Source organism: Budorcas taxicolor, chromosome 9 (assembly GCF_023091745.1).
Source record: "Budorcas taxicolor isolate Tak-1 chromosome 9, Takin1.1, whole genome shotgun sequence".
Lineage (NCBI taxonomy): Eukaryota > Metazoa > Chordata > Mammalia > Artiodactyla > Bovidae > Budorcas > Budorcas taxicolor.
The window spans coordinates 17,030,704-17,044,729 of record NC_068918.1 but is presented as its reverse complement, the minus strand read 5'-3'; the positions used below and the strand labels follow the sequence as shown (position 1 = coordinate 17,044,729).

Here is a 14,026-nt window from a genome sequence, read left to right as displayed (position 1 = left end):
CCTATCTGTTTAAGGTAATTTGCCAGGTAATTTTTTTAGTCCACCATGTAAATGTTTACATTTGAGGTCATTAAAAAAGCTTTGGTGAAATAAAGGGAGTCTATTTTCTTGTAGAACTTTTTGTTTCCAGTTTACCTTAATTTAGTGATAACAGAACCCTTCTGTGGGAATGTCTTGCAGTGATATTGATTTGAAAAACAAAAGGAAAGGCCTCAAAGATAAAAAGTCCTAAAAAGGAATGTTTCAAGAGCATTAACTATACCACATTTATCAGATTGGCAATTATGCCCCCTTCAGTTCAGTGCAGTTCAGTGGCTCAGTCGTGTCCGATTCTTTGTGACCCCATGAACTGCAGCTCACCAGGCCTCCCTGTCTGTCACCAACTCCCAGAGGAGAGTCACAGACTCTCCATGTCACAAACTCATGTCCATTAAGTCAGTGATGCCATCCAGCCATCTCATCCCCTGTCATCCCCTTCTCCAGCCTTCAGTCTTTCCAAGCATAAGGGTCTTTTCCAATGAGTCAGTTCTTCACATCAGGTGGCCAAAGTATTGGAGATTCAGCTTCAGCGTCAGTCCTTCCAATAACACCCAGGACTGATCTCCTTTAGGATGGACTGGTTAGATCTCCTTGCAGTCCAAGGGACTCTCAAGAGTCTTCTCCAACACCACAGTTCAAAAGCATCAATTCTTCAGCGCTCAGCTTTCTTTATAGTCCAACTCTCACATCCATACATGGCTACTAGAAAAACCATAGCCTTGAATAGATGGACCTTTGTTGGCAAAGGAACGCCCCTGCTATGTAATGTGCTGTCTAGGTTGGTCATAACTTTTCTTCCAAGGAGCAAGCATCTTTTAATTTCATGGCTGCAGTCACCATCTGCAGTGATTTTGGAGCCCCAAAAACTAAACTCTGACACTGTTTGCCCATTTATTTGCCATGAAGTGATGGGACCAGATGCCATGATCTTTGTTTTCTGAATGTTGAGCTTTAAGCCAACTTTTTCACTCTTCTCTTTCATTTTCATCAAGAGGCTCTTTAGTTCCTCTTCACTTTCTGCCATAAGTGTGGGGTCATCTGCATATCTGAGGTTATTGATATTTCTCCCAGCAGTCTTGATTCCAGCTTGTGCTTCATCCAGCCCAACGTTTCTCATGATGTACTCTGCATAGAAGTTAAATAAGCAGGGTGACAATGTACAGCCTTGATGTATTCCTTTCCTGATTTGGAACCAGTCTGTTGTTCCATGTCCAGTTCTAACTGTTGCTTCCTGACCTACATACAGGTTTCTCAAGAGGCAAGTCAGGTGGTCTGGTATTCCTATCTCTTTCAGAATTTTCCAGAGTTTGTTGCAGTCCACACAGTCAAAGGCTTTGGCATAGTCAATAAAGCAGAAGTAGATGTTTTTCTGGAACTGTCTTGCTATTTCAATGATCCAGCGAATGTGAGCAATTCAATCTCTGGTTCCTCTTCCTTTTCTAAATCCAGCTTGAATATCTGGAATTTCATGGTTCATGTACTGTTGAAGTCTGGCTTGGAGAATTTTGAACACTGCTTTACTAGCGTTTGAGATGAGTGCAATTGTGTGGTAGTTTGAGCATTCTTTGGCATTGCCTTTCTTTGGGATTGGAGTGAAAACTGACCTTTTCCAGTCCTGTGGCCACTGCTGAGTTTTCCAAATTTGCTGGCATATTGAGTGCAGCACTTTCACAGCATCATCTTTCAGGATTTGAAATAGCTCAACTGGAATTCCATCACCTCCACTAGCTTTGTTTGTAGTGATGCTTTCTAAGGCCCTCTTGATTTCGAATTCCAGGATGTCTGGCTCTAGGTGAGTGATCACAGGATCGTGATTATCTGGATTGCGAAGATCTTTTTTGTACAGTTCTTCTGTGTGTTCTTGCCACCTCTTCTTAATATCTTCTGCTTCTGTTAGGTCCATACCATTTCTGTCCTTTTTCTGCCCATCTTTGCATGAAAAGTTCCCTTGGTATCTCTAATTTTCTTGAAGAGATCTCTAGTCTTTTCCATTCTGTTGTTTTCCTCTATTTCTTTGCATTGATCTCTGAGGAAGGCTTTCTTATCTCTCCTTGCTATTGTTTGGAACTCTACATTCAAATGGGAATATCTTTCCTTTTCTCCTGTGCCTTTTGCTTCTCTTCTTTTCATAGCTATTTTTAAGGCCTTCTCAGACGATTTTGCCCTTCTTATTACCCCTTAGGTAAATGTTAAAAATGTGTTTCCATGCTTTGAAGAAGGATTTTACAGTGGGCTTCCAGAACTCACAGTATGATTTCCAGTTACAAAGTCAAAATGTTCCAGTCATATTTATAACCTCCAGAGAAGCAAATTCCTGTAGTTTTCTAGTCAAAACAAAAGATGTAACTGATTGTAAAATCACGGAAGTGTTAAATTGTACTCTGTCTTCTGTTATGCAAGTTTGGTATTGCTATTATGTAGCTTTTTTTTTTTTTTGAAATATCAGTATGTTTGTCTCTATGGCTTGACAATAAAGGTCTGTGTGGAAAAGGGGGAAAGTGAATGAAACAATGTATCCCATTTTGTTATTTCCACCTGTGAAAAACAGTCTCTAATGAGATGTCCCCAAACAGTGCCGCTGTTCATCAAAACATGTGCCCTGGATCTGAGTGAGTTTAATTATAATGGGAACAGTGAAATGAGGACATTTAGATCAACTTACAGTGGCAAAATTCAGAAGATTAAGAAGCAGCAACTATCTCAGGCTGCAGAGAACTAATTTTGGAAATCTCTTTTCTCTCCTCCCCGGAAGGAATCATTTTAGGAAGTGGGCAGTAACATTCATCTCAGGCATGTTTTTGCTAAGCCAGTACATCAGAACAAGATTAGCATGTCCTTCTGGATACGGAGATCAGCTATCTGTATAGACCTCCCTAAACAAAGAACTGATCTCTGTGTGATACCTAGGTTGTGCATGCGTGCTGAGTCATGTCCAGCTCTTTGTGACCCCTTGGACTGTAACCCACCAGGCTCCTGTGTCCATGGCATTCTCCAGGCAAGAATACTGGAGTGAACTACCATTTCCTTCTCCAGGGGATCTTCCCAATCCAGCGATTGAACCTTCATCTCCTGCATTGGCAGGTCGATTCTGTTACCACTGAACCACCAGGGAAGCCACCACTGCATATTAATTTCAGCCTCATACAGAAATCTTGATTAAGAAATTGTTTTATTAGGAGCATTATCTGACTCACCTTTGCAAAGAGCTACATACTGTTTTACCTGAAAAAAAGCAGTTTAAAATGTGAGGGTGCAAAATAAAAATGTGTTTATTGGGTATAATTCCTTTTTTATGAGTTTCCGATTTTGTTTAGATTGTATTCTTGTTTGTTTTTTAACAAGTAAACCTAAAGAGAGAGCTAAACTCAGAGATGGGGAGTATATCCATCTATGATTTTTTTTTCTAGCTGTGCTTTCTCTTATGCCATATACTTATTTATTAGCCAGTGAAACTATAAGAACTTGCCTGCTCAGTGTTGAATGAATGACAGCCTAGTTGAAATATTTGTTGGAACATGAGACTGTTATCTCAAAAGCTAAGTGTGTTGTATACGATGCCATCCTTAGTTCTCCTGTCATCCTATGATTGTATTGGGGTATATACTACTGTGTGTGTGTGTGTTCTATTGTTGGCATATTATTTCAATTGATCCTGATAAAATATTGCATTAGATAGCCAAGCCTCAGTGACTTTAACTTTTAAATTGATTTGGCCAACATTACAGAGCAAAGCAACATAAAATCAAACTTTGTCCCTTTCTGATCCTAGTTATCTCCTTTTCTTCCCAAAACATTTCCTCATCCATTGCCCAACATCAAATTTTATAGATGTGCAAGGGAGTAAAGGAAGTAGACGTGTGTGTGAAAAAGCTGGCTGTGCCTAGATAGAAGAGGGGAGAAGGATCCCAATTTAAAAAATGTTTATATATGACCAGCCTGTCTCATACAGTGGAGGCCAAGGCCATTACTCTTTACATTCTGGGAGGTAAAAACATTCTTAAGAAGGACTAGTGAGTACAGAATGACATGTCAGGTAATCAGAATGATACATCAACTGGAAAATATTTTGAGTTACTGGATTTCAGTGGATTATGGTAAACCTTTTACACATCTTTGAGGAGTGAAAAGTTGAAAATGTCAAATAAGTTAATGTTATCAGTCAGCTTTTATATTAGTAATTATACTAAGTTGATATTGTCATTATGGCATTGTCTATCCCAAGAAGTTCAGCTCTTTCTTATTACTATCATAGGTATAAAGGAAAAGAATTACTCAAACCTGAACCAGCTCACACCTTGACAAACCTTTATATTCAGTGTGTGAGTCAATTATAAAGGATTTGTTTTTCATAAATATGCTTGCTCATCAGGCTAAAGGTACCCTTGAGACCAGAAACAGTTAAAAAGTAACACACTAAACATGGCATGATAGTAAAGTAGCTGTACATTGTGATAAAAAACATACCCAATGTCTTATAGCCTGCAGAAGAATCTAGTATTTCCTCAGGTCTAAAGCATCTCCCAGTGATGTTTTTGAGATATAAATATTGAGGACATAAAACAGAGGAAAGGCCACAGATCTCCATAAAAGAATTTTTAAGTGATTAAAAAACAAAAAACAAGAGGAAAGTATAATTAACAATAATATATAAAAATAAACAAAAATGGGAAAAACTCAATAATATAAAATGTTTTCAATATCAGTTAATTAGTTTCTCAAAGCCCAATAGCATGAAATTAATATAATTTCTCTTAGCAAATTATTTTTCTAATGTTTTTCCTATTTTTTCCTTCTCACCCTTAGATTGAAAAAGAAAAAGCAGGCCAAACAGAATGCAGAGACAGCCTCAGCTATGGCTGCAAGGACTCATTCTGGAAAAGAAGATGCTAGTAAAGTCATTTTAGAGCAAGACAAGTGCAACATTGCTGTGCAAGAGGAGTACGTTACTGATGAGAAAAAGAAGAGAAAAAGTAATCAGTTAAAGGAGATCAGGCGCACAGAACTGAAGAGATATTATAGTATTGGTGAGTATTGGTGGCAACTCAGCAGTATTTTCATTTTAAAACTGTAGTAATTTTTTAAAGATGATAATTTGTTACTGGTAATAGTATACCATATTATAGTAGTGTAGTGTTAGTTGTTCAGTCGTGTCTGACTCTTTGTGACCCCATGGACTGTAGCCCTCCAGGCTCCTCTGTCCGTGGCATTCTCCAAGCAAGAATACTGGGGTGGGTTGCTGTTCCCTTCTCCAGGGTGTCTTCTCAACCCAGGGATCGAACCTGGGTCTCCTGCATTGCAGGCAGGTTCTTTACCATCTGATCTACCAGGGAAGCCCATATAATATTACAATATGCTCTGTAATAATAATGAGAGCGAGAGGTGGGACTTGAGGACTTTAATATTTGTTACTCTTGCACATGCGTGCTCAGTCGTGTCTGACTCTTCGTAACCCATGGACTGCAGCCCACCAAGCTCCTCTGTCCATGGGATTTCCCAGGCAAATATACTGGCGTGAGTTGCCATTTCTTTCACTAAGGGATCTTCCCAACTCAGGGATCTCACCTACATCTTCTGAGGCTCCTGCATTGAGCCAGGTGGGAAGCCTGATACAATAGTAACAGTTTATTGAGCAGCTTCTATGTGCTGCCAGGCCTTGTTTTATTGGTAAAATCTTAAATAAAGAGAAGTACAGTTAAATAAGATTGATGTGTCTTATTTCATCTTATCTCCTAGCATCTAGCACAGTGTCTAGAACAGTGTCTGCTCATAAATATTTATTAAATAATGGTCACTTACCCTGTATGAGAAGTATTTTTCTAATGTTTATAGACATATCCATAGAAGTCTTGGTAGAAATGCCTGCACAGTTTGGTATCAGCTAGGCAATAGGAAATGGAGGAGACGTGACCTGGCATCCTTAAATTAAAAAGAAAACAAAATACCACGACGATGATGACTTGGAAGTTGTAGTTAAGAGGCCTCTGAAGATGAATCCACAGGGTCATACAGTGTCTGAGGATGATCGTTGCGTCTGTAGTTGTGACTTGTCTAGCGTGATGGAGGTCATGCTCCTATTTTGGTTTACCATGCTTCTCATGCCTACTGATCCCGTCACAGGCAGGCCTGAAGTATGTTCAGAGGTCTCCTGCATTGCAGGCAGAGTCTTCACCGTCTGAGCCGTCAGGGAAACCCCCTAAAGAAAGGGAACCCGGAGATGAAACTTGATGTGACACAGATTACAGTGTACTGAAGACTGCGAGGCTCAGAAGACTAAGGAGATCTCTAAGGATGAACTGCAGTCCAGTATATAAAACCTGGGCTGGTAGCAGGCACTTGGTCCACAGGGCCCCAGACTTGGTCCCAGTTAATGCCAGTTACCGGGGGACAGATCTGGTCTGTGTGTTTAATATAACTTTCTGCTAGTTCTCATCAAAGATATAGGTGGGCTGCCATTGGGAAGGTTATAAGCAAGGTTTTGCTAACATTGCTCCGACAGAGGCAGAGGCCTCCTGCTACAGAAAACCTGCCTGCTTTTAATCTGAAGCCATCCAGCATTTTATGAAAAGCTGTAACTGTAAACGTTTTGAAAAAGACTTCTGTGTGATTAATAAACTCCCTCTTAAAATTTTCAGTGTTGAGTATTATCTCAAAAAGAGAAACAGGGGTAAGCAAAATGGCTTCTCACATCTTTTACAGTGTACACACTGGACATTTGAAAATGTGTGGTTTTTACAGTCACACAGTTTAAAACACTCTCTTCTCATCCTACTTTAAATGCTGGTGCTTACAAAGTATTTTAAAATCGGGACATTTTGCTCCGTAGAGTTTCCCTGAAGGAAGCTGACAGAGTCCTTTCCATTGAGATTGCTCTTTGCATGATGCTCTACTCACTTCAGCTGATGCATTAGGCTAGCTTTTTAGCGTGCTGCACTCTGTTGTGTGCATAGCACTCTGAAGCAATACCATTCACTCTGTTGTTGTTGTTCAGTTGTTAAGTTGTGTCCAACTCTTTGTTACCCCACGAACTGCAGCACACCAGGCTTCCCTGTCCATCACCAGCTCCCGGAGTTTGCTCAAACTCATGTCCATTGAGTCGGTGATGCCATCCAACCATCGCATCCTCTATTGCCCCCTTCTCCTCCTGCCCTCAGTCTTTCCCAGCTTCAGGGTCTTTTCCAGTGAGTTGGCTCTTTGCATCAGGTGGCCAAAGTATTGCAGCTTCAGCTTCAGCATCAGTCCTTCTATTGAATATTCAGGGTTGATTTCCTTTAGGATTCACTGGTTTGATCTTGCAGTCAAAGGGCCTCTCAAGAATCTTCTCCAACACCACAGATCGAAAGCATCAATTCTTTTTTGCTCAGCCGTTTTTATATAAGTCCAACTCTCACATCCATACATGACCACTCAAAAAACCATAGCTTTGACTAGATGGACCTTTGTCAGCAAACTAATGTCTCTGCTTTTTAATACTGTCTAGATTTGTCATAGCTTTTCTTCCAAGGAGCAAGCGTCTTTAAATTTCAGGGCTGCAGTCACTGTCTGCAGCGATTTTTGGAGCCCAAGAAAATAAAGTCTGTCACTGTTTCCTTATTTATTTGCCATGAAGTGATGGGACCAGATGCCATGATCTTCTTTTTTTGAATGTTGAGTCTTAAGCCAGCTTTTTCACTTTGACCTTCATTAAGAGACTTTTTAGTACCGTTCGCTTTACTCTTTACTTAATTTTTTAAACATTTGTTTATTTTTTAATTGAACGATAATGGCTTTACAGAGTTTTGTTGTTTTCTGTCAAACATAAACGTGAATCAGCTATAGGTCTACATACTTAATTTTTACTAGACTTCACCAGTCACCACAGTCATCATTTCTTCCAGGAACCCCACTCTTTCCCTGGACAGGTTAGATTTCCCTTCTGTATTCTCATCATGGATTTATTTACCTTCTTTCCTGTTTGTAGACTGGTGTGGATTAGACCCTGTATTATTAGCTTTGTTAGTATCTACTTTACAAGTGCTCTTTAAATGTGCATTGAGAGGATGAACTATACACAAATGAATGAATACGGTGATTGTTTGGACTTTCATGAAAATTCTGGAAGGATATAGGCAACAAAAAAATAGTTGACTCAGAATTATCCTGTGATTTTATTTGGTGACAATAACTAAAGAGATGCCATTATAACTTTTCATCTTCTTTGGAGAATGGCACTAATAACTGGTTTGGAGGTTTCAGGCACTTCCTTAGGAGAACCCAGTGCTTACAGAGCACTGCTAGGTTGGCCTCTGAGTCCCAGGGTTCCTTGTCTTTTCCACGTCTTACTCTGCTTGCTGGACACCTGTGTTGGCAGGTTTGCTTGACCTCACGGCGGGGGGGACCTGGCATATTCCCTGGATTTCCACCCAGAAATGTTGTCTTGTACCACTAGGTGGAGCTTAGACTCAAGTCAAAGGTAATTCCGGTTTAAGTCCTTTTGATGGCACCAGTCTGGGGAGGAGAGATGCTAACCCGGGAGGACCTTGTAAGCCACATTTGTTGTTGTTGTTTAGTCCATGACACCCCACTCCAGTACTCTTGCCTGGAGAATCCCAGGGACGGGGGAGCCTGGTGGGCTGCAGTCCATCGGGTCGCTAAGAGTCAGACACGACTGAGTGACTTCCTTTTCACTTTTCACTTTCATGCCTTGGAGAAGGAAATGGCAACCCTCTCCAGTGTTCTTGCCTGGAGAATCCCAGGGACGGGGGAGCCTGGTGGGCTGCCGTCTATGGGGTTGCACAGAGTCGGGCACGACTGAAGCGACTTAGCAGCAGCAGCAGCAGTCCACCTCTCTGCGACCCCATGGACTGTGACCCGCCAAGCTCCTCTGTCTGGGATTTCCCAGGCAAAGAATTCTGGAGGGGGTTGCCATTTCCTTCTCCAGGGGATCTTCCCAACCCGGAGATGGAATCTACGTCTCCTGCAGAGGAAAGCAGATTCTTTACCGCTGAGCCGCCACGGAAGCCCTAGCCACATTAAGGATTTGGATTTTATCTTGTATCTGTGGAAGCCGTTGAGGGAACTCTGTAACTCTCTGTTTAAGAGGATAAATCAAAGGACAGCGGGTGGAAGTGAGCCTGAAGGCAGGTTGGAGACCGGGGCAGAGGAGAAACAGAACCCTAGGGAGAGAATTTGCTCCTAGAAACAGCATTGTTTGGTACAGTACATGAGGGAGAAAAGACAGAGTCAAGAATTGGCAAACTTGAAAACTCCAGAAGGAAAATAGTGAATATGTGTTTGGAGATATTTTAGAGGTACCAAGTAGATTTGTCTAGAGGGGCCTGAATTTCAGGTGAAAGGCCTGGAAATTGCTACTTCAAGGTGTAAGGTGAATGCAAATAAAAGACGCAATCCAGGGCAAACAAAGTCAAAACAAAAAGTTAATGGATGACAAATGATAATGAGTTTATAGAAAAACAGACTAGAAGGATCTGTAAAGGTAGGCTGATTTTTGTTTTCTCTGAGTACAGAAATTACAAAAGAGTTTTGTTTTCTTTATTTTTTTCACATCACATAGTTTAAAGTTATTTTTAATACCAGTCAGAAAATTATAGTAAACTGAATAATATAACAGAGCAAACCCAAGGGCTTTAGAAAAAGAACATTAAACAAATGTAAAGTTCTATCATCCATATAAAATAATTGCTTCCTGTTGGTATCTGTTTCCACATCTGTAATATTACCTACTTGATTTAAGGAAGCATATTTTGACAAAATAATATTTTTAGCTCTTTAGATTTATCTGTGCCTTGTGTAAGCCTTGGATAGCAATTCCTTACTCCTACCACTTAGAAGAACACAAGAGCTAAGATGCTGATAAAATATGTTATGGAAAGACCGAATCACGAGAATTGCCTGTAACAAGATGATAACCACCTCCAAAAATGCTTTGTTTTTGAGGAGGGGAAATAGGAGTAATTTCTTGATGCAGATGGCATCAGATGAATGGAGACCTAGCACCTACTGTAGCACCAGGCACATGGCAAGCATCCCAACAAAAGCTTCTGACATAAGTGAGCTCAATTCTTCTGTGCCTGCCCTGGTATTTACTGATACATAGAGCTCCTTACTCAGTTATTCTGTTTATTTATATAAACCCTTAAGGAATTGTTTGATCACAGTATATTTTTACAGTTTTATATTTTAATAATATGTTAATATATTTTTCAAAATTTGCTGTTACAGTTAAATTTGACACAAGTAGTAGTAATATTTACATATGTTTCAAAAGATGTTTGGTCCATATCACAGTATCAAAATATATTGAGTGGCATGAATTAAATATATCTCAAAATTCTCTTATATTAAAGGAATACATTATTCCTTCACAGTAGAAGAGTATACATCTTTGCTTCTATGGAAATGAAGATAGGAATGGGAATTTTATAAATGTGGATACTGTCTCAGTGGGAAGTTCTTCAAACTGAAACATAGATATACAGATGTAAGACCTGAAAGAGAAAAGTTTTATAAATATGGGAGGCAAGACTAAATTGGAATAAAATAAATCACTATGTTTTTGTAGTGTGTTTATGTAAAAGATTAGTAAGAATCCTGAATGGTAAAGTAGATATTTTAAGAGAATTAGGAGGTGATTTTGACAAATAGAAAGCACTTAGGTTTCAGTATGGTTAGTTTTGTGGTTACAGCAATAAAGATTTATTTAGAGAAAACCTCTGCAGTATAAAGAATGAATTTAGCTTTTCAACAATAAATCTGTAAAGTGTAAAGCATTTCAAACTGTAACTTTCTCTGCTGAGTTCAAAAGAAACTTAACAAGAGTAAAAGAAATGAAATTCTCCACTTTTCCTTTGTTAAACATTTTTGGGGTTTGCCACACAATAAAAGTAAGCAACTACTGAGTTATTTCTCACGATGGCAACCCTAAGACTTTTCCTCATACAGATTATTTTTCCTTGGGGTATTTTTTAACCATACATGTGGAGATTTCCCATCTGTCATTTATTGTTGCTTCACTTTGCAAGTTCAGAAAGCCAAAGCTGTGCTGTTTTGATCAGTTAATTCCTATACATAAAAGTAGGTCAAACCACAGACACACAGTAGCATTACTCTTCTGTTCAAAATCAATGTTCATTCTCCTACTCCAGAGTTCAAATTAAAGGGTTAAAATGGACTTTGATGTGGAAGGATATCAAGACCCTAATTCATAATTTTTAAAAATCAAGCAGGATACTTGAGGGACTAGGGTATAACATAAATTGAAATGATTAAGGTGGAAATCATTGCGTTTTGTGCTTCTTGGGGCCATCAAGGAAATCAGACTAATGTTTAAAGTGAAGTCTTCTCATGAAAGCCTAGGTGGTGAACAGGTCCAATCTGACGAATGCCCCAGAAGAGTGCTTTCATAAGCGGAAACTTACAGTTTAGTTCAGTCCAGTCACTCAGTGGTGTCCAACTCTTTGCCACCCCATGAACCACACCAACTCCCGGAGTTTACCCAAACTCATGTCCATCGAGTCAGTGATGCCATCCAGCCATCTCATCTTCTGTCGTCCCCTTCTCCTCCTGCCCCCAATCCCACCCATCATCAGAGTCTTTTCCAATGAATCAGCTCTTTGCATCAGGTGGCCAAAGTATTGGAGTTTCAGCTTCAACATCAGTCCTTCCAGTGAACACCCTGGACTGATCTCCTTTAGGATTGACTGGTTGGATCTCCTTGCAGTCCAAGGGACTCTCAAGAGTCTTCTCCAACACCACAGTTCAAAAGCATCAATTCTTCAGTGCTCAGCTTTCTTCACAGTCCAACTCTCACATCCATACATGACCACTGGAAAAACCATAGCATAACCAATGACTAGACGGACCTTTGTTAGCAAAGTAATATCTCTGCTTTTTAATATGCTGTCTAGGTTGGTCATAACTTTCCTTCCAAGGAGTAAGTGTCTCTTAATTTCATGGCTGCAGTCACCATCTGCAGTGATTTTAGAGCCCCCCAAAATAAAGTCAGCCACTATTTCCACTATTTCCCCATCTATTTACCACGAAGTGATGGGACTGGATGCCATGATCTTCGTTTTCTGAATGTTGAGCTTTAAGCCAACTTTTTCACTCTCCTCTTTCACTTTCATCAAGAGGCTCTTTAATTCTTCTTCACTTTCTGCCATAAGGGTGAAAGTGACCTGCATATCTGAGGTTATTGATATGTCTCCCGTCAGTCTTGATTCCAGCTTGTGCTTCCTCCAGCCCAGCATTTCTCATGATGTACTCTGCATAGAAGTTAAATAAGCAGGGTGACAATATACAGCCTTGACATACTCCTTTTCCTATTTGGAACCAGTCTGTTGTTCCATGTCCACTTCTAACTGTTGCTTCCTGACCTGCATACAGATTTCTCAAGAGGCAAGTCAGGTGGTCTGGTATTCCTATCTCTTTCAGAATTTTCCACAGTTTATTGTGATCCACACAGTCAAAGGTTTTGGCATAGTCAATAAAGCAGAAGTAGATGTTTTTCTAGAACTCTCTTGCTTTTTCGATGCTCCAGCAGATGTTGGCAATTTGCTCTCTGGTTCTTCCTTTTCTAAAACCAACTTGAACATCTGAAAGTTCATGGTTCATGTACTGTTGAAGCCTGGCTTGGAGCATTTTGAGCACTACTTTAGTAGTGTGTGAGATGAGTGCAATTGTGTGGTAGTTTGAGCATTCTTTGGCATTGCCTTTCTTTGGGATTGGAATGAAAACTGACCTTTTCCAGTCCTGTGGCCACTGCTGAGTTTTCCAAATTTGCTGGCATATTGAGTGCAGCACTTTCACAGCATCATCTTTCAGGATTTGAAATAGCTCAACTGGAATTCTATCTCCTCCACTAGCTTTGTTCGTAATGATACTTCGTAAGACTCAGTTGACTTCACATTCCAAGATGTCTGGCTCTAGGTGAGTGATCACATGATCGTGATTATCTGCGTCGTGAAGATCTTTTTTGTACAGTTCTTCTGTGTATTCTTGCCACCTCTTTTTAATATCTTCTGTGTCTGTTAGGTCCATAGCATTTCTGTCCTTTATTGGGCCCATCTTTGCATGAAGTGTTCCCTTGGTATCTCTAATTTTCTTGAAGAGATCTCTAGTCTTTGCTATTCTATTGTTTTCCTCTATTTCTTTGCAGGACAGCTTGTTATATTTAAGCAGAAATACTGGGAAAACTGCACTTAAACTGTGGCAAATATTTGCAGGTTATGGATTAATGGTAAAAATAAATAGGCAAAAAAATAAAAACCTTAACAAAATGTTCCCTGCAAAGGAGCAAAGAGGAAAGGCACAGACTTCTCCACAGCAGCGAACAGCAGAGGAATTAAACTTCTTCAGAATCGTGAAGTGAAAGATGTTTTCCAGGTTCAAAGATAACAGGACATCCTCAGACATACTAAGGTCTCAGGAAACAGACCTTTTGTGTCATACCTTTCTTAAAATAAAGTTACTGTGCGGGAGTGATGTTCTTTTCCGAGACGCATGTCGAAATGTATTCCTCAAGAATGAAAAAGTCATTGTATAAGAGAATTGTTGGTGGTCAGTATTGTAACTAATTAAACATAAAATTAAAAAATACATAATAATGATTGTAAATGTGGCTTTAAATATGACTATAAAAAGGCAGCACCATTCTTTTTTCCAGCTTTATTGAGATATAATTGACATTAAATTGTGCAGGTTAATGTATATAATATGCTGATATATGGATATATTGCAGAATGGTTACTGCCCTGGCATTAGCTAATGCCGTCATTTGGTCACATAATTAGCATCTCTTTTGTGTGGTGGGAACATCTAAGATCCACTCTCTCAGCAACTTTTAAGTATAGCATACAGTATTATTAACCGTGATCACCACGCTGTTCACTAGATCCTCAGAACCTATTTGTCTTATCATATCCCTGGAAATTTGTACCCTGATCAGCGTCTCCCTGTTTTCCCCCGCCCTACCAGTTCCTGGTAATCTGGC

General features: G+C 39.7%; 1 protein-coding gene across 1 annotated transcript in view; it reads left to right on the top strand.

Moving 5' to 3' along the window:
- Positions 1–4,876: 4,876 nt before the first annotated feature.
- The window catches only part of NCOA7 (nuclear receptor coactivator 7), a 78,099-nt gene continuing 68,949 nt past the window's right edge, over positions 4,877–14,026 (top strand). Inside the window, exon 1 of the mRNA XM_052645659.1 lies at positions 4,877–5,063. Within this exon, the coding sequence (XP_052501619.1) occupies positions 4,892–5,063 (172 nt within the window). The 5' untranslated portion in view covers positions 4,877–4,891. The remainder of the gene's footprint in view (positions 5,064–14,026) is intronic.